Here is a 25,030-nt window from a genome sequence, read left to right as displayed (position 1 = left end):
ATCCTCGGTAAAGATCGTCTACTTACTAAATCTCGTGACAGGTAGCAATCAATAGCGATCGCATTTTAGTCTTTCTCAACTTATCGCCGTAGTAGTCTGCGAGATTACAAAACTTTTGGTGGTGGCTGTGGACTAATTACGCTAGGCTCGTACTAACTACTGAATGTCCAATCTATACTGTAGACTCGGACATGGCAACCTTGAACCTCGGGAAAAGACAATTGATGAACCAGTTGACTGGATTTACTCAGCAAATGCCAAGAATCAAAGAAATCCCATCCTGATCCTGTTTCCAAGAGCCAGGAAAGACAAAAATTGTGAAAAGGTACAAGAACCAAACAGTATCGTTCAACGGCTTAATTACCCGAAAGGTGAACGGCAATTCTCCGAACTATTCCCCTATGATCGCCACTTCACCTTCCCAGTAATCCAACACCCCACCCCATCCCCACCATGTCTAAGACAAACCGAAATCTCGGACGGCTTCCCCATAGCCCAACCTTGTCTCATACGAACAGGTTTCTCTGTGCCGGGGTCGACGATCCCATTCTCCACAAGCCCGAATAATAACGCCGCGGCTGCTATACCCGTCGCTGGGTCCTCGACATACCCCACCGACCTGGGAAACTGCCGCGCCTCGATGAGTTGGGTCGTGGAGTCGAGAATGATGTAGGGATATAGGCCTGTCGATTCGATCTGCTCACAGACGCGTCGGATAGATTCTGAATCCGGCGTGATGTTTTGCAGGATATCGCGATTCTTCAGTGGGATCAGGGTTTTTGTTCGTGATGTGCATCCGTTTTGAACGGGGTATCCTGGTGCGAGATCTTCTTCTGTGAGGCCGAGGCTGGAGAGGATTTTGGGGATATAGCTGTGAGATAGCTCTTCCACGGTACCCTTTGGCTGCGACACGAGGATCTCGCAGGATGCTAGTGTTGCGCCGGGAAGGACTTTCGCCTCGACTATACCTGATAACGTAGATATGCGAAGGAGATCTTCAGTCGAAGCTGCGACTAGCATGCCTAGCTGGTGCAGAAGCCAGATCGCGCCTACAGTGGCATGTCCGCACATCTCCATTTCGTGGTTTGGGACCCAGTAGCGCATTCGATAGTGACACTTTGGGGTTGTGTCTGCCGGGGCAGGAAGGATGAAGCCGCATTCATGGCCGCTCTTCTGGGTAAGGGATTGCATCTCTTCTGAAGTCAGATCTTCCGCAAAGAATATCGTGGTTGGATTTCCGCTATCACTCTCGTTATCAGTGGAGTATGGGAAGACTGAGAGGTCGTAGGCTTGGATCTTTTCCATGAGGAATATTGCTTCTTGTGGGGTTTGTGAAGAGAGCTTTGCGGATTATTGAGAATTCACAATGTAGTGCGGGGATATAGTGAGTCATAGCAGCTATGGATTTAAGGTTTCGACATTGAGCACCGGGGATGGCTAGCTCTTGGGTGAAGCTATTGCTCTACGGTATGAATCCTTCGAAGGGTGAACTACAAGTTCGTATTGCGATCACAAACTTTGGCCAAGGTTCATGTGGATTAGTTGACCTGATCATTAATCTGGTCACGTTTCAATAGGTCGTAAGTAATTAGATGCTAAATGTACATAAGTCTAACCATCTCATGACTTCTTAATGTCAATGGACAGCTCTGATACCCCGAATGTGACGTTGGCGTTCGAAGAGAATGCTTCGGTACCAAACTGGAAAATACCCATGTAGTCTTCCTTTGACGGATAGACACTTCCTGATAGGGTGTAGAGATCTGTAATCAACGGATAAATATCCCCCTGGAACTGCTCCGTCGTCTCCGAGGCAATCCACGTCAGGACATTCTGGCTGTTGCTATTCGTGCCACTGTAGAGCTCGCTGAAGGAGATGGTCAGCAGGGAAGACTTGCAGGAATCGAAACAGAATGCGACTCACAATACTGTGCCATTAATCGTATGATTTGTGACCACACCTTCCGCATACCCGATGGGATCGGTCGAGGCACCAAACCGCGCAAACCACACCATGACCTCGAAGTTGGCGCTGGTGCTGTTCTGGGCAGTGGTCTTGTCGCTGTCGAAGAACATATCGACGGCAACATTGCACTGAAGGGATTCGCTGTTGAGTGTGGATAGGTCGGAGGACTCAACAACGGTGTTGCCCACGCCGTAGGTCCAGTGGAGAGCAAAGTCGATCTCCTCCATTTTGTCAAGCGCCAGGGGTAGGACATCTTCGATCTGGATATTAGGGAAGGCGTGCACAGGTTGGGTCTCGGGGCCCGCTGCGAATTGCCAGGTCACCGACCAGTCCGGTGCTGTGGTCTTGGTGGGATAGGTCTCATTGTTGAAAGTGGTCACCTGGGAGTGGTTAGCGGAATGGGCTATTTTGAAACCAGCCTGAAACAGCGGACTTACATTCATGCACAGAGCACCCGTCGTTGAGTCGGTAACACCCCACTGGTTGGGATTGACTATGAGATCGATCAGCGGCAATCCCGACGATCAACGATCGGAATGTGGATAACCACAGAGCTGGGGAAGACCGAAAGAGGAGAAACTCACGTGTATACTGCTCTCCTTGTGACGGCGGAGAGATACCGTAGGATAATTCACAGTATTGGGTGTTGGTGAGGCCATTATTCGTGGTGCTTCCAGAGCCTCCAGAGCCACCACCTGTGCTGCCTCCTGAGCTGCCTCCAGATCCGTCCGAGGTGCCGTCGCTACTGAACAGCGGCTTTTGGCCGGTCGCCGCGAGATGCGCGTCAATGCCGGCCAGGGTGCCCACGGAGCCTCCCAGTGGGATGGCGAGGAGAACGGCGTTAACTAGTAATGTGAGAGCCATTATGTGTGTGATGGGAGGAAGAGCGCTCAGAGGCAAAAGAAAAAGCCCAGGACTTGGGAGTGACTTGTTATCAGCATGGCTGGGTACAGCCGCATTGAGTTTAGCGGCAGGTACTAAAAGCGGGAACCGTACCGTTACTGTACCCTTGAATCACGTAGCGCAGGGAAAATTGAGAAAAGTGGAGCTTAGCGCCACGCAGTTGCCCCCTGCGTATGTGCTACTGAATGCGGTGACGATAAACACATGAGCCCCGCAGCTTTTTGGACCAGTAAGATCGGGCTGATCTTCTCTGTATGTGGCTGGAGTAAAGAACAGGCCTGGATCTGCATGACCAACAAATTCTATTATTATTCGGAAGAGGAAAAAAAAAAAAAAAAAAAAAAAAAAAAAAAAAAAAAAAAAAAAACACCACCCACGGATCCGAACCAGGCAACCAGTTGGATTGGTCAGGTAAAAAATAGAAATCACCACACCGGGTGGATCAGGGACCACGAATTGTGTTGGAAATCAAAAAGAGATTTTATGGCCCGATAGAGCCTATGAGATCGAGAGACCGGGCAATCATGACGAAAGCGGGTGAATCACAACGCGTGATTAGGGTAACATTACTATTTATACTGGATCAATGTGGGATTGGGATCAGGATTACGGGTCTCAATGTAATCTAATTGTGGGCTAAGCCTCCCTCCAGATCTGGATGATAAGACTTTTCGACTTCTAAGCTTCTGTCCCTGCTTCCCTGCCTCCCCGTTACTTTCTTCTCTTTCATCACTTTCTCCCCAGCTTTCGGGGGTTGGCCACATTCGTTTTGCCCTTTAAAAATACAGATTGGTCTCAAGTCTTTCTTTTGACCTCCAGAAATCCTGCATTCCATCCATCTTATCTTGACCCCCCCCAATTCGATCCTAGCGCATTCTTGCCATTCTCGGCGTGATCGCCCACCATGAACGGGTCAACGGCCACTCTATATGGCCCGGAGGAAGAGGAGATGACCACCCTTCATGGGAACCAGGGTTATCGAGGCGTGAATCCGACTAGCCCTAGCACCTTCGACTTTCAATTTCAAGATATTCCGTCTCCCAGGCCGAGAGTCCCATTTCGAGCTGGCCATACCGCAAGTCCTCGATACAGTCCGCCCGAATATGCCTCCCAGGGCTGGCTCCAGCCGACGCCTAGAACCTCTGACGTCCCCGAGGCATGGGTGAACTCTCCCTATGAGTCTCGTTCGACATCGCCGACTTTGGTATGTTACCTTTCACTGTCCGCCCGGTCGCGCGATCAGCCCACCAGAAACTAACGCACGTGATGGGAATAGTATCAAAATACCCCGGTCCAACAAAGCGCCCAGAGTTTAGCGCCACTCGTCAACGCACCCGCCTCGCCAGGGTTTGCTAAGGAGTGGGTACAGACTGGTGCCTCGTCGATTGCGCGTATCAATGACCGCGACGACGCAGAGATCTGGAAAGGATGGAAGCGGTGGATCTTCTTCCTCACCCCATTCCTCACTTTTGGAAACACTGGCATCTATCTGTTCTATCTCGGTTTGCGGATCTACTGTATTATCCAAGCACAGAATGTCGCTGGGGTCAGCTATGCCGGTGCCTGGGTCTTTGTTGCCATTGAGATTGCTGTTGCCATCCCCTCCCTCATGCACAACTGCTGGACAATGCTGGCGCTGAAGAAACGCGGTCGCGCAAGGCTGCGTTTGACTGGAAACGATTGTCCGACCGTGGATGTCTTTGTGACCTGTTGCGGTGAGGAGGATGAGGTCGTGCTCGATACCGTTCGAGGCACCCTCGACCAGGACTATCCGCAAGACCGATTCCGGGTGATTGTGCTCGATGACGCCAAATCCGCAACTTTGGAAGAATCGGTCAACCAGCTCTCCGCAGCCCATCCGAACATCTACTACATGGCCCGAGAGAAGATTCCTGGAAAGCCCCACCATTTCAAGGCGGGTAACTTGAACTACGGTCTGGATCAGGTGCACACTCTGCCAGGAGGCGCCGGCCAGTTTATGGCGGCGCTAGATGCTGATATGATTCCCGAGCAAGAATGGCTTCGCGCGGTGCTCCCCCACTTGTTGGTGGAGCCTAAGATGGCCCTTGCATGCCCTCCGCAACTCTTCTACAATACCCCTGCATCCGATCCCCTTGCCCAGAGTCTGGACTTCTTCGTGCATGTCATTGAGCCAATCAAGGATGCGCTCGGCGTTGCTTGGTGTACCGGTTCAGGCTATGTCGTGCGTCGCGATGCCTTGGAGGAGATTGGCAATTTCCCTCTTGGCTCCTTGGCAGAGGACGTCGCAACTTCGACTTTGATGCTTGGCAAAGGATGGAAAACCGCGTACATTCATGAGCCGCTACAATTTGGTACCGTTCCCGAGGACTTTGGTGGTCACTTGAAGCAGCGCACTCGATGGGCCATTGGAACTGTGGACACGGCTTTCAAGCTGAAGTTCTGTCTTTGGGGTGATGCGGTTCGTCAGATGAGCTTTGCTCAACGTTTCTCTGGATTCCTCTACGCTACCTTGAGTTTGTACACTCTTCTGCTCACGGCTTCTCTGTTTGCCATCCCTATCATTCTCTTGTGGGGCAAGCAGCTTGTTGCCTACGCCAACCAGGACGAGCTCCACTGGCTTATCTGGGCCTGTTTCGCGGCAACCCTGAGCAACCGTCTTTGTGAGTTTGCGCTGTTCATTCCCGCGGGCTACAACACTGGTCAGCGTGGTTCTCGCTACCAGCTGTGGATGTCGCCCTATATTGCTATTTGCATCGTCCGCTCTTTCATGCTGCCCAAGTGGCTTGGTGGCCAAACCCAGGCCTTCAAGCCCACTGGCTCCCTGGGCTCTACCCTTAACGAGCGTGACCCCAAGACCCGCAAGAACTTGTTTGTTCGTTTGCGCGTCATTCTCTTCAACTACATGGCTCTTTTCCACTTTGCATTCGTCTATGTTACACTCGTGGCGGTGGTCATCTCCTCTTACCGTTGCTTCGCCGTCGCGAGTGGCTTCAAGGGCGTTGTTATCTGCTTGATCACACATGCCTTCTGGCCCCCATTGACGTTCCTCTTCATTTGCACTTCTCTATGGACACCCGTCTCCTACGCCATTGATCCCCCGTCGATGCCGGAGCGCGAAGACCTCTTGACCCGTGACCCGAAGACTGGAGTGGCGCACCCAACCACCAAGAGCAAGAAGATTGCATTCGGTGGTCAGGCTGCCTGGTTTGAGCTTCAGTACACGGTCGCCACGGTCGCCACGATCCTGATCTTTGTTTACTCCTTCTTTTGGTAAATCATTTAATGTATGTAATGTATATCACATAGGGCATGCGGAGTTACGATACACGAATTTGAGATCATGTACCAAAGTCTTCCTACAAGAGTCACCACTCACTTGAAAATGGGGGATCATGTTCTCATTCTGTCTATATATCGTTCATTTTTCTGTTTTCTGGCGTTTTGGAGGCTTCTCATCCATGTCAAATCTTTCTCTCCAAGAACCATTCATGACTTCTTTATCCGCTCCATGCAATCCAACATCATACGCATTTTTCATGCTATCTAGACATACTTGCCGCCGTTGATCGAAATCAAACATGGGCTTCGGATACGTCTGTCCGTCCTCTGCGGAACCACTTCCATCCCCCGTAACCCGACATCCCCACTTCTTCTGATCGGCAATCGGCGCCTTCCAAGGCTCATAAATATACTTCTTGTCAAACTGCGCTAGTTCGGGACAATACCGCCGCACAAAGTGACCCTCCGGATCCCACTTTTTCCCAAACGCAATCGGAGAATAACAACGGTAAAATTGCGCAAAAAAAGCCGTGCAGGAAAGCCACATCCAATTCCCTATGTTACAAGCTGTCTCATCTATATTTATCTGAGCATTAGTATTCTAGGCATCCATGCGGGAAATGATTTTGGCGGGTGTGGAGAAGCCACCCGGAATTGGAAGGACTCACGATCAATCAGCAGTTCCTCAAATACCTCTGCACCTCGTTCCCAGCTTACGTAGCAGCCTCCACGCGTCAGAAAACAGGCAACACTATGTCTGCCGAGATGATGAATCCACCCTTCTTGCCTCAATTGCCGCATTAGTGCGTCAATCCAGGGAAAGCCCGTGCGCCCTTCTTTCCAGCGAATAAACCACTGTTCTGCATCTTCGGAATCAACGGTGTACCTCCGGGTATCCGCCTCGGGATCGGCGTCTGAGTCCCCGTCTACCAGGTTCTTGGACTGCAAATGCCAGTCGATCAGCCTTACGACGGGATTACCATACGTCGTGGCGAAGGCAGGACCCACTGCGGCCTGTGCAGCAAAGTACATATCTCGAAATAGTATTTGGCCAGGGAAATTGGTCGGGATCGACGATGTGGGCTTATTTTGGGCTTTGCGCTTTTTCAACACATCTTGGACGTCCCACCAGACTTTGCGCACGGAGAGAGAACCGAAGTGATGATGCGGCGAGAGGAGGGTGGTGGACTGTGGCTCGAAGTCTGCAGGTGAAGTTTTAGGCTTCTCAAATCGACCGATATATTCTTCGTTTTTGATGGACTTGGACAAAAGCTTCAGCGCCTCCGTCTCTCCGCCCCGATGCGGTGTCGTTACATTCGAGGCTTTGATGCCTATCTCTTCGAGCGTTGGTACCCCAAAATCATTCTTCGGACCCATAATGGCAGTATACTGCTTATCCTTGCTGGTTCGATGTTCCGCATTCAAGTCAGGCTCTGCCTCAACGCCGTCTTGTGTGATATTGTCCAGCTTCATCTTCTCCCAATCCCACGGATCGGGAATACTTGCTGGTGTATCCAAAGGCTTGTCGGGTTGCCCAGAATTGATCTTCTCAGCAGCCTTCTCCACTTGCGACATGCTCATCGTCGCCTTGCCCCCATTCTTTGCGACCAGCTCGTCGGGATCAAACAGATTTCTCCCCATCTTCACAATTACCTCTACTCCAGCCTTCTCTGCTAATTGCAGTACCTCCTCGTCTCGTGCTCTTGCGTATGAATCTGTGTCCTTCTCAAAGACTAAATGCGTTACTCCCCACGCCTCCCACAGTTTCGGGAGAACGGTCTGCGGCGCCTCGCGCACTACCCATAGCTTCTGCTTGGAGTTGAGCTTCTTGTAGGATTCTGAAAGATCGCTTTGACATTCTAGTAGAAAGCGCCAGCGATTCGGGCCTACTCGGGAGCGATAGACATAGTGTGGATCCCACGTCCAGATTGGAATGAAGGTTGAGGGTTTTAAGGCGAGAGCGGCGTGCAGAGCTGGGGAATCGTGGAGACGGAGATCGGTGCGATGCCAGTAAAGGACCACCCTGGACGGTGAGGATGGCATTGCCTCAGATAGTTAGTAGATCAATCGACGAGCAATTAATCAATGTGTGAATAAATTTTCAAATTAGATCGGGATCGGGCAGATCAAGGGAAACGCCGATCTTTAATTTTCCTAGATCGTGAGCTTAAAATCCATGACGTCAATTCGTATGCTCCTAGATCTCCAACTCCGGATATTTAATCTGCATCGACATCCCTTGCTGAATCTTGATTTTAGTCGAAAGTCTAGAGCAGTCTATAAACTCCCCCTAATGCTCGCTATTCGCCAGTCCCAAATTCCCCAAAACATTATTCTTCACAGCCAACAAATATTCCTCCACAAATCCGGCCTCATGAAAAACCTCATTATACCCCAAGCTAAGATGCAGCTTTTCCCTCCATGTAAAGCAATGAATTACCAACGCAGCCGTAATATTCGTATCGTTGAACCTGACAGTCTTCACCTCCACATCTCCATACCTGTGGCCCAAATACCCCTCCACAACCCCAAGACTATTGAAGTACGGCTCCGACGCAACCGGGTGCTGAGTATTAGGATCCCTCATCTTTCTCAACATCTGCTCAACAAAAACCCCCGCACAAAGAGCGCATCGCTCTCACCTGTCCACGATCGCCCATAGTAATCTTTCAATGTCTTGGCCAACTCGATCCACGATGCATGCGCTGGCACATTTAACGGTAATCCAAGTACACGATGTGAAACCGCCTCAGTCGACCCATTACTCGGTGCAGGACAATATTTCCTCAGGTCGAAGATTCCATACGACATAAAGCGTGATGCAGCTGAATGCGGATTCCGACACACCGCCTCTTCGATCACAGAGGCGTTGATGACTGGTGCCACGGTTAAGCCACGCGCACGGATCGCAGCTAGTACAGCGCTCGTTTCTTCGACTGTGAAGACAATTTCGCTGCGAGCTGTATCACCCGGCATCATCTGTGGGTACTCTTTTATCGTGAACGCTGGTGTCCCATCACTGGTTGCGGTATCGGCGTGTAGTGCTGCGGCTTGCACATCCCAGTTTGGATCCCAGTCTTTTTTCTCAGGCATACCTACCACCTCATCGAGTGATGGAGCCAGGTGATGGGCTTCTTCTCCTGTAAAGGTAGTTACTGTAGGAGATGGGCTCGCTAGCTCCGAGAGGAGATCGTGCATGAGCCACAATGATCCATGTGCATCCCAGCGCCAATGCGATGAAAGAAGTGCGAGTTCGTTGCTTTTCGGGAACCAGTAAGATGTTACTTGTGATGGGGCGATTTGAATAATTCCCCCATGAAGGAGCTCATATGCTGAAGGGACTTCTTCTACCACGCGGAACGTGGTAGCAGCCCATGACTCTAGTGCCCCTTCATCGCGAATGGGGTAGTACCGCTTATTCTGACCGCTTTGGTCTAGTTCGGTTGCGATACCCGGGTGTTGAAATCGAACTGCTTTCCAGGCTTTGCGGAGTTGGGGCACGATGTCGATTTCTCGTGGATAAGATAGTTCTGCGCTGAGCATTATCATCCAGTTTTCACGGCCGGTAGGGGTTGTCAGGTTTTTGATTTGGTTGAATAATTGTTCGTGTACGTCTAGGGGGGCTTCCCAGTAGTCTTTTCGTTGTGTCCATGGCATGGTTGAATGATTGAACTATTGCTTGCTGGAATGGTTTGGGGCTTTAGGATGAGGTGAGGTTGTTTACACGTGGTGCTCTCCTTGCTGATTAGCCCCATTTAGAGGGGTAGGTATGCCAAGCAGGCCGAACATCATATCGTGGGGGCGATTTAAGTAGTAAGTTAGTAGAAACAGAATTGCAGTGGTTGTAGATGATTTATATGGTTGGTTCTCCAATTATTGATCAATCTAAGTACCGTTAGGCCACGGCTGAAGGTCCGTCTTTACGAATGCTGTCTTGGTTGCTCTACAACACAACAGGCATTATGACTGCCAAGATATTCTCGAGGAAAGCGAGTTATAACTGGTTAGAAACTCATATTATTGCTTAGGAGTAAGAGGTACATGCAGCTAAGACGAGTGACTCATATGTCAAAGCGCTGTATAGAAGCGGGTCCAGCGGATATAACACTCCGGCGGGGATCCGGGGATTGAAAACATTTTTCTTTCTTTGAACCAACAACCACAAACCACAAATTCTATCCGCCTGCACAGGAAAGCCAAAACCTGGTCCAATGGCCTCAGATATGGAATTTATCGAGGCTCCCCCTCAGCGGGGGAAGTTGCGCATCACTGCGATCATGCTGGCCCTGTCTGTAAGATTAGCGTTGACATTTTTTTCTTTTCCCGTTCTCCACACTAAACAAGACCCTAGTTATCCATGTTCGTCGCTGCACTCGACCAAACAATCATTGCGACTGCTATTCCCACGATTGCAGCTAAATTTCACTCGGCTGCGGGATACACTTGGATTGGCGGTGCCTATCTTCTGGCTAATGCAGCCGGATCCTGTATCTGGGCTAAGCTGTCGGATATTTGGGGGCGCAAGCTTATTCTGCTCATCGCCGTTGCCTGGTTCTTTATCAGTTCTATTATTTGTGCTGCAGCAGTTAATATGCAGATGTTGATCGCCGGTCGTGCGCTGCAGGGTATTGCGGGTGGAGGACTCCTGCAACTGAACACGATCATCATTTCTGATCTTTTTAGTGTTCGGTATGTGCTGCAATCTCGAACAAAACAAAACTGAGTTTTACTAATACGCAAACAGCCATCGGAGTCTCTATCTGGGTTTGATGGAGGTCATGTGGGCTTTGGCTGGTGGTATTGGTCCGCTGCTTGGTGGTGCATTCTCAGAGTATGTCTCGTGGAGATGGAGCTTCTGGATCAATCCCCCCATCTCGGGGCTCGCGTTCATCCTTCTGTTCTTATACTTGGATGTGCACAATCCCAAGACCGGAATCGCGGATGGGTTCAAAGCGATCGATTGGTTCGGAAGCCTGTCGGTCCTCGGCCTCACACTGATGCTTCTTCTGGGCCTGGACTTCGGAGGCGAAACATTTGCTTGGAGCTCGCCGCAGGTTATCTGTCTGATTGTGTTTGGGGCTCTGTGTTCCTTGCTTTTCATCTATAGCGAAAAGCGGCTGGCAAAGTACCCCCTCATGCCACTGGACATCTTCTCCCACATCTCGAACGTCGCCACCTTGGCAGTCGGGTTTGCGCATGGATTTGTAAGTTTTCGTGGTAGCCAGATCAAAGACATACTAACCAAAAGTAGGTCTTTGTTGCGGGAGAATATTACATTCCTCTTTACCTGCAGTCAGCCAAAGGGGCATCCCCAATGCGGTCCGGTGTCTTGATTCTTCCTCTTGTTCTTGCTGAAGCATTTTCAGGTTTGATCACTGGAATGATCATCCACCGAACAGGAAGATATCGGGAACTCATCTGGATAGGTTTTGTCTTGATGACCATCGGAAATGGACTGTTGATTCGCCTGGATCCCTTTTCCTCTCTAGGAGAGATTATCGGGTACCAGCTGATCTGCGGAGCCGGCGCTGGACTTCTTTTCCAAACTCCGATCATTGCTATCCAAGCCATGGTATCCCAGGATGACACCGCAACGGCGACGGCTACCCTCGGTTTTATCCGTAACATGGCGACGGCTTGCTCGATTGTCATCGGTGGTGTTGTGTTCCAGAATAGTATGGGAGAGAGAAAAGCGAGTCTTCTGGCTACTGGCATGTCGGAGACCTTGGCAAATCAGATGACGGGTGACTCCGCTGAGGCGAACATCGAGTACATCAAAGACATTGAGGATCCTGCGCAGCTGCTGGCTGTTCGGGAAGCCTTCGCGTGGAGCATGCGGAATATGTGGATCTTGTATACTTGCATGTCAGGCTTGGGTGTCATCTGTTCTTTCTTCATTTTGAGGACTCGGTTGAGGGAAGATCATGTTGAGACTGTTACTGGGTTGAACCGTGAGAAGGAGCCCATTGTTGAAAGGCTCCCGATCCCGGCGGAATAGCGGTTTTGGCTTGCCCAAAAAAAAAGTGTATATGATTAAGAAATAAGCTGTGGAGAGCTGACAACGTACATAAAATAAGAAAGAGTCGAGTGCGACAATATGCGCCCTTTAAAGTACAGAATGTCATACAAAAATATACCAAGAAAATAAAAGCAGAAGTGGTAGGAAGGAAGGAGAGAATAATTCTCAAGAAACAGAACATCCTGCACCAACTGAACATAACACGGGAAGATCAGCAACACTTTGGCCAATCCAAATATTGACTCCCTCGCCGTCGACAGGAGCCATCCAGTCCTGCACGACCACGTCCCAGACACTAAGATCCTTGCGGGTAATCTCGAGCGTCACAGTCTGACTTTGACCAGCCGCCAGTTCCTCGGTCTTCTCGAACTGACGGAGCTGACGAGAGGGGGTATCAAGGCCCAAGCTCGAAGGAAGCTCAACATATAGCTGCGCAACAGCTTTGCCTTGCCGACTTCCCGTGTTCGTGACAGTGACATCGACCGAGAATGCGACATCATATAGGGCCGGATTACCACCCTGGCCTCCACCAGCACGCGCCCCGGGCTTCTGTGTAGTATTGTAGCCATCTGGGTAGGGGTAGGTATCCGAAGCAGTGATCGACTGGGGATCAGTGAGGTAGGGGTAGAGGTAACGCCAAATGCGAGTAAAGCTCGTTGATGACCATGCGACTTCAGAGGCATTGGGAATAGAGTTATTATATTTTGGCGTAGCTCCTTGAGAAGGTCTCGCAGGTGGATAAGTGCTGTCGATTGCCGTTACTACTGACAGCGAAGGGCTCGAGAAGTTGAACGTGGTGTATGACAGTCCATGGCCGAAAGGGTACCTTGGAGTGATGTTGGCTTGGAGAAAATGGCGGTAATCGATATAAAGGCCTTCAGTGAAGGTATCCTGGATTTGACCGAATGGTTGGTCGATGATACTCACGCTATCTGGATAGTCAGACTCGCTTTTGGGGATTGTGTAAGGCATATGACCGCTTGGACTGTAATCGCCGAAAAGGATGTCCACTAGCGAGTCACCGGCTTCCTGACCCGGGAGATGGGCCACGAGAACTGCTTTGACGGAGTCCAGCTCAATCCACTCCTCCATCACGATTTGGCCGACCGTGTGAATGACTACGACAACATTGGAGAACTTCTCCGCCGCTGCTTTGACCAGGTCATCACCGTTGTGCCAAGCATTTAAACCAGCCACAAGTCGGTCGCCCGGGTTGCCGTCAACGGTGATAGAATTTTCCCCAGAGTCGGCATTAATGAAGACTATCGCAATGTCGTCGGCACTAGCGGTGACACTAGACGGGAAAGAGTCTGTGATATAGAATGTGCAGTTCTGGGAAACATTTGCGATGGCCTCTTGGGGCGTGATGAGATATGGCAGGCTTGCTGAGCCACTACCCCATCCCATGGTCAAAACGCCCTTGTCGCAACCTTGATCGGTGCATGAGTTTAGTCCACCTGAGTTTGCGCCGGCATCGGTGCCAAACACCTTAAGTGAATCATTGTGGCTTAAAGGGAGTATACTGTCCTCGTTCTTTAGAAGGGTGATGGCCTCACGCGCAACAGCTCTAGCGGTGATGTTGTGGTCTCCTTGCACATTTACGTATTGGTTGACAACACCAGTGGGAGAGAAGAGAGCACCAGGATAAAGCTCGCCAGTTTCGGCATCCGTGTTAGACGAGAAATTAGGCAAAGGGTAATCTTCATCCTGGCCAAATTTATACCACGTAGCGACAATTCGAGTGACCTTGATGGGAAAACAACGTCAATGCCTGCAAATTGCTATGAACGGTCTCAACTTACCATGTCGTTGAGGCGGTCAAGCGGGACACTGCCATTGAGAATAGACCGTGATAAGTCATAAGCCCAATAACTGTCTCCAAACAAAGGCACAGAACCGTCGCCTGGCATAGCCATGTCAAGTCCAGCAAGCGCGGATCCCACGCCACTATAGTGACCCAGCCAATCAGTCATGACAAAGCCTTGGAAACCAAGTTCATCCTTCAGGATACCATTCAAAAGCTTGCTGTTCTGGCTGCAAGCCGAGCTATTGACCTGGACGGGATCAGATTGGGTTCGAAGGCGAAAAGACGAATACTTACATCATTATAGGCGGTCATTATTGAGCCCACGCCAGCACGAACCCCCTCCGCAAAAGGCCAAAGGTAAAGTTCATGTAGAGTTCGATCATCAATATTGGACGAATAGCCCTTTGTAATAATGCTGCTCATCCGGTACATCTCTTGCTCGTATCCAATAAAGTGCTTCAATGACGCGATAGCACCGGTGCTCTGCATGCCCTTAATAGTTTGAGCACCCCCAATGGCTTGAAGAGCTGGGTCTGCGCCAAAGCCTTCCCAATTACGACCTCCTCGAGGCTTGCGGCCGAGGGGTCCAACGACTGGACCCAATTGAACGTTGACGCCCTTGCCTCGGGCTTCCTCACCAATCCCAACACCCCGATTATACATTAGTTCTTTATTGAAAGTCGCACCGACTGTGAGGCCAGGCGGAAATGCTGTGATGTGGTCTGTCTCCCGGATTCCTAAGGGAGAATCCTGTAAGCACAGATTCGGGATGCCGAATCGCGGTGCACTTCCCGTCTGTCCGACGCAAGGCCCCATAAAGAACCCTGTTCCAGTGGTAAGGTTGACCTTCTCTGCTAATGTCATATTGCTGACAACCTGGTATGCTTTCTCATAGGCATCTGCCCAGTCAGACACCCACCCGCCATGCGGGGTTGGATAGTACGGCGGTGACGCATAATCGCCATCGTCGCGTGAGTGCAGCTGTACGGGTTTGGATTCTTCATCTGTGACAGGGGTTGCGGCCAGCAGCTGAGGCAGCAGAGGCACAAGAGCCAGATGAGACCAGCGAGTCATGGTGTACAGTGGGGCGTTTGCGTGCGGGTAACAGCAGGTTAGGCTCGACGTCCCGTCCTGCACGACTGGCAGGAAAGTCGCACGGATTTAAGTTCGATCCGATCCAGGGCTGCATAGTTCTTCCTCTCCCGTGACGAAAAAAGGGGAGGGGAATTTGGCAGATCCACGTGCCATGCATTAAATCAAGTTGTCACGATCCTGAACGGAGTAGATCGTCACTCGATGCAGGTTGAGGTGCAGTTCGCTTGCATAACCGAAGTGATAGTCTGTGACCAAAATCTCGTAAGTGGTGGATTATCTATGTGCTGTGGGCCCATATGTCGGTTTGTTCCTGGCAGAACGCGGAGCCAGTGACGATCTTCTCTCCCCGGATTATCATTTCCCAAAACAAATTCTTCAGGGGAAGCCAACGATAAGAATTGTAGTTATGATGAACCACTGCTAGGTGCCTTTCCGAAATTTCTCCGATCAAAATTACGCTTCGAGCTAATGGAAAAACCTTTGGTTTGCGCCATTCTGATCGTCAGATGGCGCAGCGCAGCTATGCGCCCTATTGCCGACGCCACTAGTCCGACCGAGGTAATTGGTACTATGATCCGTACCCTCATGTGATTAGGTTGATTTTCTGCATTGCAACATAACTCGGAGGTTGATAACGCGTTCAATTGTTTTACAGGCGATATATCGCGATCTATTTTTAGAACTTGGTGTATCGCAGGTACGGCTTGACCTCTCGGACCTCACCAAACTTCTTCTTCGCATCAGGGGTCGAGACCGATGGGGGGACGATCACATCATCGCCCACTTGCCAGTCGATCGGAGTGGTGACGCCCTTCTTGTCACCCGTCTGCAGAGAGTCGATCACACGCAAAACCTCAGTGGAGTTGCGACCGGTCGACGCAGGGTACATCATGGTCAGGCGGATCTTCTTACTAGGGTCAATGATGAAAACGGAGCGAATGGTGAACGCGATGCCCTTCTCGCTAATGTTGTCCAAGTCTTGCTGATCAATCATGTCGTAGAGGAAAGCCACTTTGCGATCGGCGTCGGCGATGATGGGGAACTGCACGTCAGTCGAGGCAACTTCGTTGATATCCTTGATCCATTCGCCATGAGAACCAATGTCATTGGCGCTCTGATGTAAGGGCCGTGTTAGCGAAAGAAGCTCTCTTTAATGCCGATTATGGAAACCCACCAAGCCAATCATCTTCACGCCACGCTTCTCAAACTCATCCTTCATCTTCGCAAAGGCGCCCAATTCGGTCGTACAGACGGGGGTGAAGTCGGCCGGGTGGGAAAAAAGAATAGTCCAGCTGTCTCCAATGAACTGGTGGAAATCAATCTCGCCCTTGGTGGTCAAAGCCTTAAAGTTGGGAGCTTATATGTGCCATTAGCATCCATTGACCATAACTTGAGCTCCGATTCCAAATTACCAATTGATCCCAGGCGCAGACGCGGCTGTTCCTGGGCGGAAGCCGCGAGGAACCGACGAAGGGCCGGCTGAGCGCGGGGCAGGGCAGAGAGCCTGGCCCATGGGGCAACACGAGGAGCAGTACGAAGGGCACGGAAGGCCATCTGAGGGGCGATAATCGAAGCCATGACTGTGGTTGAATTGAAGAAGTTCCATCCCCGCGAACAACCAACTACATCATCGAGGAGATTATCTCAGCAAGCACGCAAGAACGCTCTAACCGCATTAGGAAACAAGCTATGACAACGATAAAGCCGTGGAATCCAGATCGGCTGAATTGTGATCAAACAAGGCAAAGGCTGGATTCATTTGCTCGGCTTTCTCCTGTTTGCTCCTGTCTTTATCCCCCATAAAGATGCGGCATTGGAAGTATCAACGTTTACGCAACAAAGTACTCGGTACACCAAATGCAATGTCATTAGCTTCTCGCCTTTCCCTTTGCTTATGATGTCCTAGAGGAAGTCTGTGGGTGGCAGCAACCTAAGACATAAGAAAACACTTTACAATTCATTGCCTTCATTTCAGGTTTGAACACAAAGGCTGGCGAATTTTAGAGTGGGTCGTAAATACAATACCACGGTAGCTGGATCGCGGGCCGTCCTGTGGAGCAGTTCCTGTACACAAGGTTGACACCTGGGCAGAGTTGAACCCCCAATCCCATGAAGGATCATTACGGTAGCTTCATTATATAACACTCTATATTTTTGTTTTATACAGCAGAGCTTACAGTATGATGCCGAATCTACTCACGACAGGGAAGGCTTCGGGGGTAATCTTAGTCGCGAAGATTAGTGGAAATGCACGTACTCAAATAGTACAAAATCGCTGTTGTCCAAAAGTGTGCACGGCGCTTGGGATGATCCACTTTTTCCTCAATTAAATTGAGTTTCAGGTTCTGACCATTGGCGTTGACTGTCTTCCCGCTACGCACTAGCCTCCCCGCTCGACACCCGAGAGCGCTAAGTTATGGAACAACCTTGGCCCCCAATAAATAGCGAACAGCGCCCACGCAAGTCTCGTCTGTGTGGAATTTTACGCTATCCTCCGTCCCGATGGCTTCCACGATAACCAGTGCCCCGAGTCCGCTGACCACCACATTCACACCACCGGCGGATTGTTTCACGGACTCGTACCACATGCAGTGGTGGGATGGCGTGAACTATTACACGCCAGTGTCTGCCACTTACACGTGGTGGTGGGTTAGTCTGGGAGCCAGGGACTGGAGTACATGTTTTCCATCAGGCTTTGCGACAGCGACAACGAGCTATTTTTCGCCGGGCTTGTGCCCATCGGGCTATACAGCTGCCGGTTTATCAGAATTCTCACTCGATAGCAATATTGAGACGAGAGCAACCTGTTGTCCTAGGTATGGCAGTCCGCAACTTGCGTCGAATCTGTTCAATGGCGCATTTGTTGACGTAATTCTGTGATTAGTGGCTACAATGCTCAAACTGGCGACGCTTGGCCCTGGTACTCTAGCAACCCGTGCACCTCTTCCAATACCAACTCGGATTCAGTCTACGTATACACATTCAACGGCGCGGTGACGAGCGAAACAGGGACATTTGGGATTCAAGGAAAGGGTATCTCGATTCGTTGGCAATCGACTGACTTTGTGTCAGCAACATCGACCTCAGAAACCTTAACATCAGAAACATCGGCATCAACGACTTCGACATTCAATGGTTCAACATCAAAAAGATCAGTATCAGCGGCCACTAGCGCAGTAGGCGTTGCAGCAACTACAACCGGCCAATCTATGAGCAATGGACTTTCGACAGGCGCCAAAATAGGAATTGGCGTTGGATGTGGAGTTGCAGCCGTTATAATTATAATTGTGGCTCTTTTGGCCTATCGAAGACGCAAGGGCAAATCAGCGCTAGTCTCCGATCAGGCTATGGCACAGCAGTCCGGGCCACCCGTCGAGATATATACACCGGCACTTTATGGGAACAGCCCGCCGTCAAACTATATAGACCCGCGATGGCAGGATGGAATCTCACGGTCTGGGGGCTCTGAGCTAGCAGGGTCCCATCCACCTATAGTGGAGTTGTCATCAACCAGAAATGCCGTGGAATTGGACTCTAAGTATATGTCGACGGAGGTAGACAACCTGCGTCAATTTCAAAGCAAGAGATAACGGTCCAATGGAGATACATTGGGTAGACTACGGTAGTGGATACTAATTTTATGAAAGCATAACATATTTGCAAAGACTGCAGATTATATCCATAATAAAAATTAGGGCCGTAATTCTCGACCTTTCAGATACATGCAAACTGTATAATCTTCCACGTATTACTCCCGAGATTCGTAAAACATATGAAAAGAGGCATCCGAAGTCATCATGTAGAGTACTAGAGTACAGTCTTTTCCACAAGCAATATCAATGGCCAAACATAGGGACATGCTTATAGCGCAAGCATAGCAGCAGCAAATGCAGCCCCACCGAGAACACTACCGGCAGTGGCAATAGGCGCCGCGTTCATCGTCGAATCACCAGACCAGGTAGATGTAGCTTCTTGGTTATCACGGTTGTAGTCACTTGTGGACGCGGACGTCGGGGTGGCCTCGTTGGTAGCCGGGCCAGTAGTGGTATAAGAACGGCCCGAAGACACAGCCGCCGAGACAATGCTTGAGTATCCGTTCGCGGAGAATGGAACCCGAGTGATGCAGGTGGGTTCGTTGCTCCAGCTCACTGATGGGCCCCCGTAATCGGTACCGCTGCAGAACGGGAAGCAGTCCGAGAAGCTGACATCGGTGTCACGGTACTCATCGTAGTCCATCACACAGCAGTAGGGATTGTTGTCTTCCTCCACGGACAGGGATCCGTGACAACATCTATCGTTGCCGTTGTAGTTAATTGGTGTCCATTCATTGGGACAGTTGGTAACCAGTCGTTTTCCCAGTAAGGCATCGCCCTGGTTACGTTAGTTGGATGTTTGGTGTAGAGTGGCTTAAAGGGCTCTTACGAGGTTGAAGCGGGCATTTGCAGCTACTGCGAGCGACAAGATTGTCGGGAGAACAAGGTTCTGGATGGAAGGCATTTTGGCTTGGAAGAAGCTTGATGTCAATTGGACTGATGATTGCAAGTGTGATGAGGACCTAATGGCAGGTTGACCTCGTAGGTTTTATATTGTTCAAGGGTAGTCAAAACACCAATCTAGGAGGCGTGGAAATTCTCAAAATAGATATGTCATATTCAGCTAAAGGCGATATATTGAGATATCTCTACAAGGGCAGGGTTGTGGTACGAGGGAAGATCCGGAAAGTCCTAATGAGTATGGGTGTGGAGGAACTCCTTACGGGTGTCCATGTGGCATTGAAGCCAGAGCGCCAATTTACGGGCACTATAGACTGGCCAATGGCGAACTACTTATTTTTACATCTGACAAGTTTGACATGCAATTGGAATAACTTGTTGAGATACCCCTTGGATTTTGCCGATCATTACTGTATGCGATCTGCAAGGGACCTTGAGTAATTGAAAAGTCCCGCTAGGGCGTTCGACAAAATCTCGGAGGATGTAGATCGGATACTAAGCGCAATGAGAACCCTTGCTTTGGTCTAGTCATAGGACCTATGACGTATGATTATCGAATTGAGGGGTTTTAGCTGTGCCCGGACTCTACGTTGCTTATACGTAGTCCCGAGCGAGAGTATCTATAGAAGTAAGGATATGGTGCTACAGTAGGTAAGGCGACCGTGAAATGCATATTACTACCAAGAATTATGAAGTCTCCAATGCTACTGAAAACATACAAGAGATTCAAAATCAAAGAGACATCTAAAGCTTTGACAAATGGGCCGCCCGACAAGCTGCAAGGTTGGAAGGCCCGTCGAAGATCTGTTGTTCTACCAGCCGGGTATTGACCTAGAAGCGGTTATTAGCGAGATCGGTACAGAGTGCCGTGTGAAATCATATTGAACAGAACAGTACTTACATGTTGCATTCCAAGTTGCTCAAGCCTCTCGACACCAAGGAGTCGCATGCAAGTTTTGGTCTCGTCAGCCAAGACTAGAGAACATGGTCAGTGAAATCCCCCGGTAGGAACAGATTTCGAACTTACTCTGCAAAACTCTCCTGACCCCATCCACACCCCCAGCAGATAGGCCAAACAGCGCAGGTCGCCCAATGCCAACGCCTTTTGCACCCAAGCACATGGCCTTGACCACATCAGTGCCCCTCCTGACTCCTCCATCCACCCAGACTTCGATTTTGTCAAATACTTCAGGGCAGTATTTCCGGATTTCAAGTAGAGTGTGCACGACCGGAGGAGAAGTATCTAGAGATCTGCCACCGTGGTTTGAAAGAATCATGGCCTTAACTTGGGGCCTATGCAAGGAAGCAATGTAGGCATCCTCATGTGTTTGAACACCCTTGAGAATGACAGGAAGACTGGTGTGTTTCGCCAACCACGCAAGAGTCTCTGTCCATGTCAGAGTGGGATCCATCCCGGCAAAGGCCTTTTTATCTCGAGCTTGAGCTGAATCTCTTGGGGATGTGTCCTCTTCTGTGATTTCATCAATGACATTGCCGCCACGCTGATCATCTTCTCTCTTGCCCATCACCGGAGTATCAAGAGTCAAAACAATAAACTTGATGGCACTCAGTTTGTTGATTCGAGCAATCATTCGCTCGCTTTTAGTCCGATCTTCTTGTACGTAAAGCTGCCAGCCAAACACTTGTTCTGGGGAGGCGTTGGCAACAATCTCCTCCGGCGTCATGGAGGCGCTGTTGGAAATGATTTGCAAAGCACCGAAGCTGCGACATGCCTCTGCAATTCCTGCTTCGCCAGATGGGTGTCCCAGACGGGCCTGAGCCGCTGGAGACACGTATATAGGCATGGAGACGTTATTATCTAGCAGCTTTGTATCAAGACTGCACTTTGCGCAGTCAATGAAGATTCTCGGTCGCAAAAGGATGGAGCGGAAGGCCTCTGTGTTCAGGCGCTTAGAGATCTTGTCATCGGCAGCAGAGTAGTAGTATGCCCATGCCTTCTTGCTGATTTTCGCTGTGGCCAACTCCTCGATTTCGTCCATATTCAGAAGGCTCTCGACAGAAGGATAATCAACAGCTTTCTGTGAAATGGCAGATGAAGACTCTTTCTTGGTAACCGTCGCCGGGTCAATAGTACCGAGAAGAGCCTCAGGCTTGAGATTATCTTCCAAAGTGCCGGTGGGGTGAACTGGGTCATATTCCTCAGTCGCATCTTGGCCTGCGAGCTTGAGGATGATATTTGCACCCCCAGGGTGGTCAGCAACAAAGTTGGTCACCTAAACATGATTTGAAATGTCGTTAGGAAGATCAAATCTCATAGCAGCCGTTCTGTCCTCACATCATAGACCTTGCCATACAGAATGACCCAACAACTCTTGCTGTTATTGTGACTAGCCACTGCAACTCGGTTAGTCAGGCTGACACTTGAAGCATGTAGAGAAGGAATTGGGATACCTTCGGCAGCGTCGAATACTTTCCCCATATTGAGAAGGCACTGCGGTAAGCCAGTTGCGCTTTCAGAAGTGCCCCGAGTCGCCCTTAAAAACCAGTAGCGGTCGGAGTACTCGCCGACACATCGGAAGCAAAAGTGGGGGTTGACACCAATTGTGGCTGGAGAACTTGGGGTCAGAGTGGGTCTTTTACCTTATTCTCTGCACTATCCAATAGACGGCAATGTTTTAGCGAAAGATAAGCGGAATTGATGTTACTTCCGAGGTCAACTCTGGTCAATTCTAGATCATGTATTAGTCTATGCCATATAGAGACCATGGATCGGTTTGAAAAAAGTCTTGTCAAATGCTGGCCCACTCTATCTACAGATAAATTGGCGGTACATTAAATGGTCGGATTCTCAGAATCGATTAGTATTTGAGCTAAAATCTCCTGCCTGTAGTCTGCCGTGAAAAGGTTCAATGGTCTTCATTCCTGGGGCTCTAATGCCTAGGCATCTTTTCATCCCGAGCTGTAACCCCTGAACCTCAGTATTCGCGTCTCCACCTTTCTAATGAAGTAATCCAGCACCTGATTTGTTAGGTGTCCGGCTTGGTTCTCCAGGTCAGATCTCGTAATCAACTAATACACAATCATTATTTAAATATGTGTGCTGTATTGCAGATCTCAATCAAGCGAAGGGGATATCTGCGGATGTCAGTTGAGATCAAATTGTAGAGACTTGAATCTTGAATTCGCACATTCTCTACATTGAGCCTGGTAAGATGTCGCAGAGGAAGATAGAAGCTTAAGCATGTCTTATTCGAACTATGGATATGTTTTCACTGTCCAATTAATCCTTCAGAGTGATAGTAGTGGTCACAATCTCCACCGGCTTCCCGTCCGGGGTCTCAGTCGTCGCGAGGGGCACGGTCTCCGTGGTCTCAGTGGTATTCGCAGCTAACAGCGCGTTCAGTCCCTTCCTCTTCTGCTCCTCGGTAAGATTGGGGTTTTGTCTGATAGCCATGACTTGCTCCTTGAATACCTTGCGCTCCTCTGCTAGCGCACGGACTGCCTCTTCCTCTGCTTCAGCCTCCTCGTCGTCTTCCCCAACGACTTCACCAGCTTGGAAGTAGAATGCATTTTCCTCTTCCTCTTCCTCCTTTAGCCTCTGCTCTTCCAGCTGCTTCTGCAGCTCTTCCTGCAGTCGCTTCTCCTTCTCTTCTCTTGCTTTCCTCTCAGCTTCCATGTCAACCTTCTCCTCTCCGATCACCTGCTTGTTCTCATCAAATACGGGCCTGAAGTACTCCGTTCCAATCTCATTTCCGTTCTCGTCAAAAACGGGCTTCGAATATACTGCGACAGCCGTCTGGGTTTCAGTCGTTCTTTCAGTTTGTTTGAATATCTTTTCCAATTTTAGCATTAGCCACATTCAGGAAGCTCATTTCGGGAGATACTTACGCTGCGGTGGAACGATGGAAGTTTGTGAAGCCTGAAAGCGGCTCCACCGTAAGCGACTACACGTGCTATTTCCTCCTTTGCAGGGTCAGCTTTGAAAACAGACAATAGACAAGACGGGGATGTCAAACCTTTGTAGCTTTGTATTTTCTCCATCCCTCATTGTTGCTCTTGGAAGTTGACGAGCCATTGGTCCCGACCTTTGCAATACCAGTGGCTCCAACATCAAATCCTCCGCTGGTATCTCGGTTATGGGCACTCGTCATAGTAATGGCACATTCTTGAGTCGCCCATGTTTTTTTGATAGCCCATAGTCCATAGTCTTTGATATAGCTACGCCACTCCCCGCTGGCGAGTGTTTTCGCGTTTTTCTCTACCCATTCTGTGATAATGTCTCTGCATGGAGTGTTTAACCACTCGTTGACGACAACAGAATCGTCTGTGATGAGAGCAGCTTTGCCAGTATTGCCCCATTTGTTCTTCGCTTCGGCAGATACATCAATCGGGGCAGAGGAAAGAGCCCCCGAAAGACCTCCTGTGAGTCCAAAGCTAGCCTCGGCTTCTTTGCTCGAACTTGTGGTCTTCCAGATGTCCTCTGTGGGTTTCCCGTAGGTAACAACCTTTTTAGGAGCCGTGAAGCCTTTCTCCTCAGGATGGCCGGGAATTGAAAGGTCGGTAATCAGATGCCATTGTCCGCTTTCATCGAAAAAGCCGACCGCACCGGGGTGGAGCTCACTGAATGGTTGAGGGGTGTATAGGAAATGGCTACCTTTGCCATTGTGCTTCATGAGCTGGGCATACTCCTCGGCAATGCTGATAGTCATTTTGATGGATAGGATGAGATATTCGAATTGCTGTTTACTCCCCGCAGCTGGAGGGGCAGGTCTTAAATACGTTGAAGGTATGTGGGTCAGGACGACGAGTGCCAAATGAAAATCTACAACGTGGTTGACAATATTTGGTGCTATGATCTAATGTGATAGTCCTTGAAATATTCTCATTTTAGATCTATACCGATGATCATTCAGCCCCTCCGTTCGTGACTCGGTTCGGTACCATCTACGATCTCGGGATCCAGATCTCAGAGATCCCCTTGGAAATCGACAGGCGACCGTGAAAGAAATTGTTCATAGGAACTATCCTCCACCAGAGCATATCTCCGACATGCAGGAAATGTGAATGACCGTCAGGTATCCCAAGTAGATTGTCTGCAGCCATGATTGTTGTTTCCGACGATCAGTGGGATGGTGCGTCATAGTTGCCTTCGATGACATAGAAAGATCCACCTTATAACCCGATGCTCTGGTTTAGTGAGGTGGAGTTTCAGCGCACAAGCAAACCTTCATACGAGAAAAACAAGTGATAAGAACCTTGGAAGGTGGTCTGTCGTACATATTGGTTGGTACCTCCGGAGCTGAAGCATGGTGCCAAGGTCCCGTCCCAGCTGTTGAAGGTACAAAATAAAAACAAAGAAAAACAAAACAAAACAAAACCCGGGCAAACGGGATCGCCAAGTTCCCTGTTCGGCCTCGTACTTATTGGCCTCCACCAGTTCCCAATTTTGTCGGGAATAGTAAGGTACCTGTGGGGTCGCCAGATCCAGTCATCCACCCAAGCTGAACTGCCGTGCATACGCCAAC

The 25,030-nt window shown here is 49.8% G+C and overlaps 12 protein-coding genes across 12 annotated transcripts; 3 read left to right on the top strand and 9 right to left on the bottom strand.

Annotated features, from left to right (window-relative positions):
- Positions 1 to 399: 399 nt before the first annotated feature.
- N7484_004470 (PhzF family phenazine biosynthesis protein) lies at positions 400 to 1,305 on the bottom strand (the record flags this gene model as incomplete). Its single annotated transcript, XM_057114890.1, has 1 exon — positions 400 to 1,305. The coding sequence occupies one exon, from the start codon at positions 1,303 to 1,305 to the stop codon at positions 400 to 402; it is 906 nt and encodes a 301-aa protein (XP_056975030.1).
- Positions 1,306 to 1,620: 315 nt separating this feature from the next.
- N7484_004469 (glycoside hydrolase family 12 protein) lies at positions 1,621 to 2,830 on the bottom strand (the record flags this gene model as incomplete). Its single annotated transcript, XM_057114889.1, has 4 exons — positions 1,621 to 1,867; positions 1,925 to 2,346; positions 2,404 to 2,459; positions 2,551 to 2,830. The coding sequence occupies 4 exons, from the start codon at positions 2,828 to 2,830 to the stop codon at positions 1,621 to 1,623; spliced, it is 1,005 nt and encodes a 334-aa protein (XP_056975029.1).
- A 943-nt stretch (positions 2,831 to 3,773) lies between these two features.
- On the top strand, positions 3,774 to 6,125 carry N7484_004468 (glycosyltransferase family 2 protein; the record flags this gene model as incomplete). The annotated part of the gene is made up of 2 exons (XM_057114888.1): positions 3,774 to 4,073; positions 4,146 to 6,125. The coding sequence occupies 2 exons, from the start codon at positions 3,774 to 3,776 to the stop codon at positions 6,123 to 6,125; spliced, it is 2,280 nt and encodes a 759-aa protein (XP_056975028.1).
- A 144-nt stretch (positions 6,126 to 6,269) lies between these two features.
- On the bottom strand, positions 6,270 to 8,173 carry N7484_004467 (DNA photolyase; the record flags this gene model as incomplete). The annotated part of the gene is made up of 2 exons (XM_057114887.1): positions 6,270 to 6,706; positions 6,799 to 8,173. The coding sequence occupies 2 exons, from the start codon at positions 8,171 to 8,173 to the stop codon at positions 6,270 to 6,272; spliced, it is 1,812 nt and encodes a 603-aa protein (XP_056975027.1).
- A 549-nt stretch (positions 8,174 to 8,722) lies between these two features.
- On the bottom strand, positions 8,723 to 9,787 carry N7484_004466 (uncharacterized protein; the record flags this gene model as incomplete). The annotated part of the gene is made up of 1 exon (XM_057114886.1): positions 8,723 to 9,787. One exon carries the CDS (start codon positions 9,785 to 9,787, stop codon positions 8,723 to 8,725), a length of 1,065 nt encoding a protein of 354 aa, XP_056975026.1.
- Positions 9,788 to 10,341: 554 nt separating this feature from the next.
- On the top strand, positions 10,342 to 12,128 carry N7484_004465 (MDR family MFS transporter; the record flags this gene model as incomplete). Its single annotated transcript, XM_057114885.1, has 4 exons — positions 10,342 to 10,422; positions 10,482 to 10,819; positions 10,875 to 11,334; positions 11,382 to 12,128. The coding sequence occupies 4 exons, from the start codon at positions 10,342 to 10,344 to the stop codon at positions 12,126 to 12,128; spliced, it is 1,626 nt and encodes a 541-aa protein (XP_056975025.1).
- Positions 12,129 to 12,314: 186 nt separating this feature from the next.
- N7484_004464 (beta-glucosidase) lies at positions 12,315 to 15,030 on the bottom strand (the record flags this gene model as incomplete). Its single annotated transcript, XM_057114884.1, has 3 exons — positions 12,315 to 13,895; positions 13,952 to 14,203; positions 14,251 to 15,030. 3 exons carry the CDS (start codon positions 15,028 to 15,030, stop codon positions 12,315 to 12,317), a joined length of 2,613 nt encoding a protein of 870 aa, XP_056975024.1.
- A 697-nt stretch (positions 15,031 to 15,727) lies between these two features.
- On the bottom strand, positions 15,728 to 16,629 carry N7484_004463 (peroxiredoxin; the record flags this gene model as incomplete). Its single annotated transcript, XM_057114883.1, has 3 exons — positions 15,728 to 16,165; positions 16,226 to 16,407; positions 16,464 to 16,629. 3 exons carry the CDS (start codon positions 16,627 to 16,629, stop codon positions 15,728 to 15,730), a joined length of 786 nt encoding a protein of 261 aa, XP_056975023.1.
- Positions 16,630 to 17,553: 924 nt separating this feature from the next.
- Positions 17,554 to 18,641, top strand: N7484_004462 (uncharacterized protein; the record flags this gene model as incomplete). The annotated part of the gene is made up of 2 exons (XM_057114882.1): positions 17,554 to 17,867; positions 17,936 to 18,641. The coding sequence occupies 2 exons, from the start codon at positions 17,554 to 17,556 to the stop codon at positions 18,639 to 18,641; spliced, it is 1,020 nt and encodes a 339-aa protein (XP_056975022.1).
- A 271-nt stretch (positions 18,642 to 18,912) lies between these two features.
- Positions 18,913 to 19,548, bottom strand: N7484_004461 (uncharacterized protein; the record flags this gene model as incomplete). Its single annotated transcript, XM_057114881.1, has 2 exons — positions 18,913 to 19,422; positions 19,474 to 19,548. 2 exons carry the CDS (start codon positions 19,546 to 19,548, stop codon positions 18,913 to 18,915), a joined length of 585 nt encoding a protein of 194 aa, XP_056975021.1.
- A 740-nt stretch (positions 19,549 to 20,288) lies between these two features.
- On the bottom strand, positions 20,289 to 21,984 carry N7484_004460 (FMN-dependent alpha-hydroxy acid dehydrogenase; the record flags this gene model as incomplete). Its single annotated transcript, XM_057114880.1, has 5 exons — positions 20,289 to 20,375; positions 20,446 to 20,519; positions 20,572 to 21,778; positions 21,841 to 21,899; positions 21,957 to 21,984. 5 exons carry the CDS (start codon positions 21,982 to 21,984, stop codon positions 20,289 to 20,291), a joined length of 1,455 nt encoding a protein of 484 aa, XP_056975020.1.
- Positions 21,985 to 22,785: 801 nt separating this feature from the next.
- N7484_004459 (uncharacterized protein) lies at positions 22,786 to 24,214 on the bottom strand (the record flags this gene model as incomplete). Its single annotated transcript, XM_057114879.1, has 3 exons — positions 22,786 to 23,337; positions 23,394 to 23,468; positions 23,522 to 24,214. The coding sequence occupies 3 exons, from the start codon at positions 24,212 to 24,214 to the stop codon at positions 22,786 to 22,788; spliced, it is 1,320 nt and encodes a 439-aa protein (XP_056975019.1).
- Between the last annotated feature and the right edge of the window lie 816 nt (positions 24,215 to 25,030).

This window comes from Penicillium longicatenatum (genome assembly GCF_028827895.1).
Source record: "Penicillium longicatenatum strain IBT 33135 chromosome Unknown contig_2_segment0_segment0, whole genome shotgun sequence".
NCBI classification, from domain to species: Eukaryota; Fungi; Ascomycota; class Eurotiomycetes; order Eurotiales; family Aspergillaceae; genus Penicillium; species Penicillium longicatenatum.
Note: the sequence above shows the minus strand (reverse complement) of the source record. Positions and strands in the feature narration are given on the sequence as shown.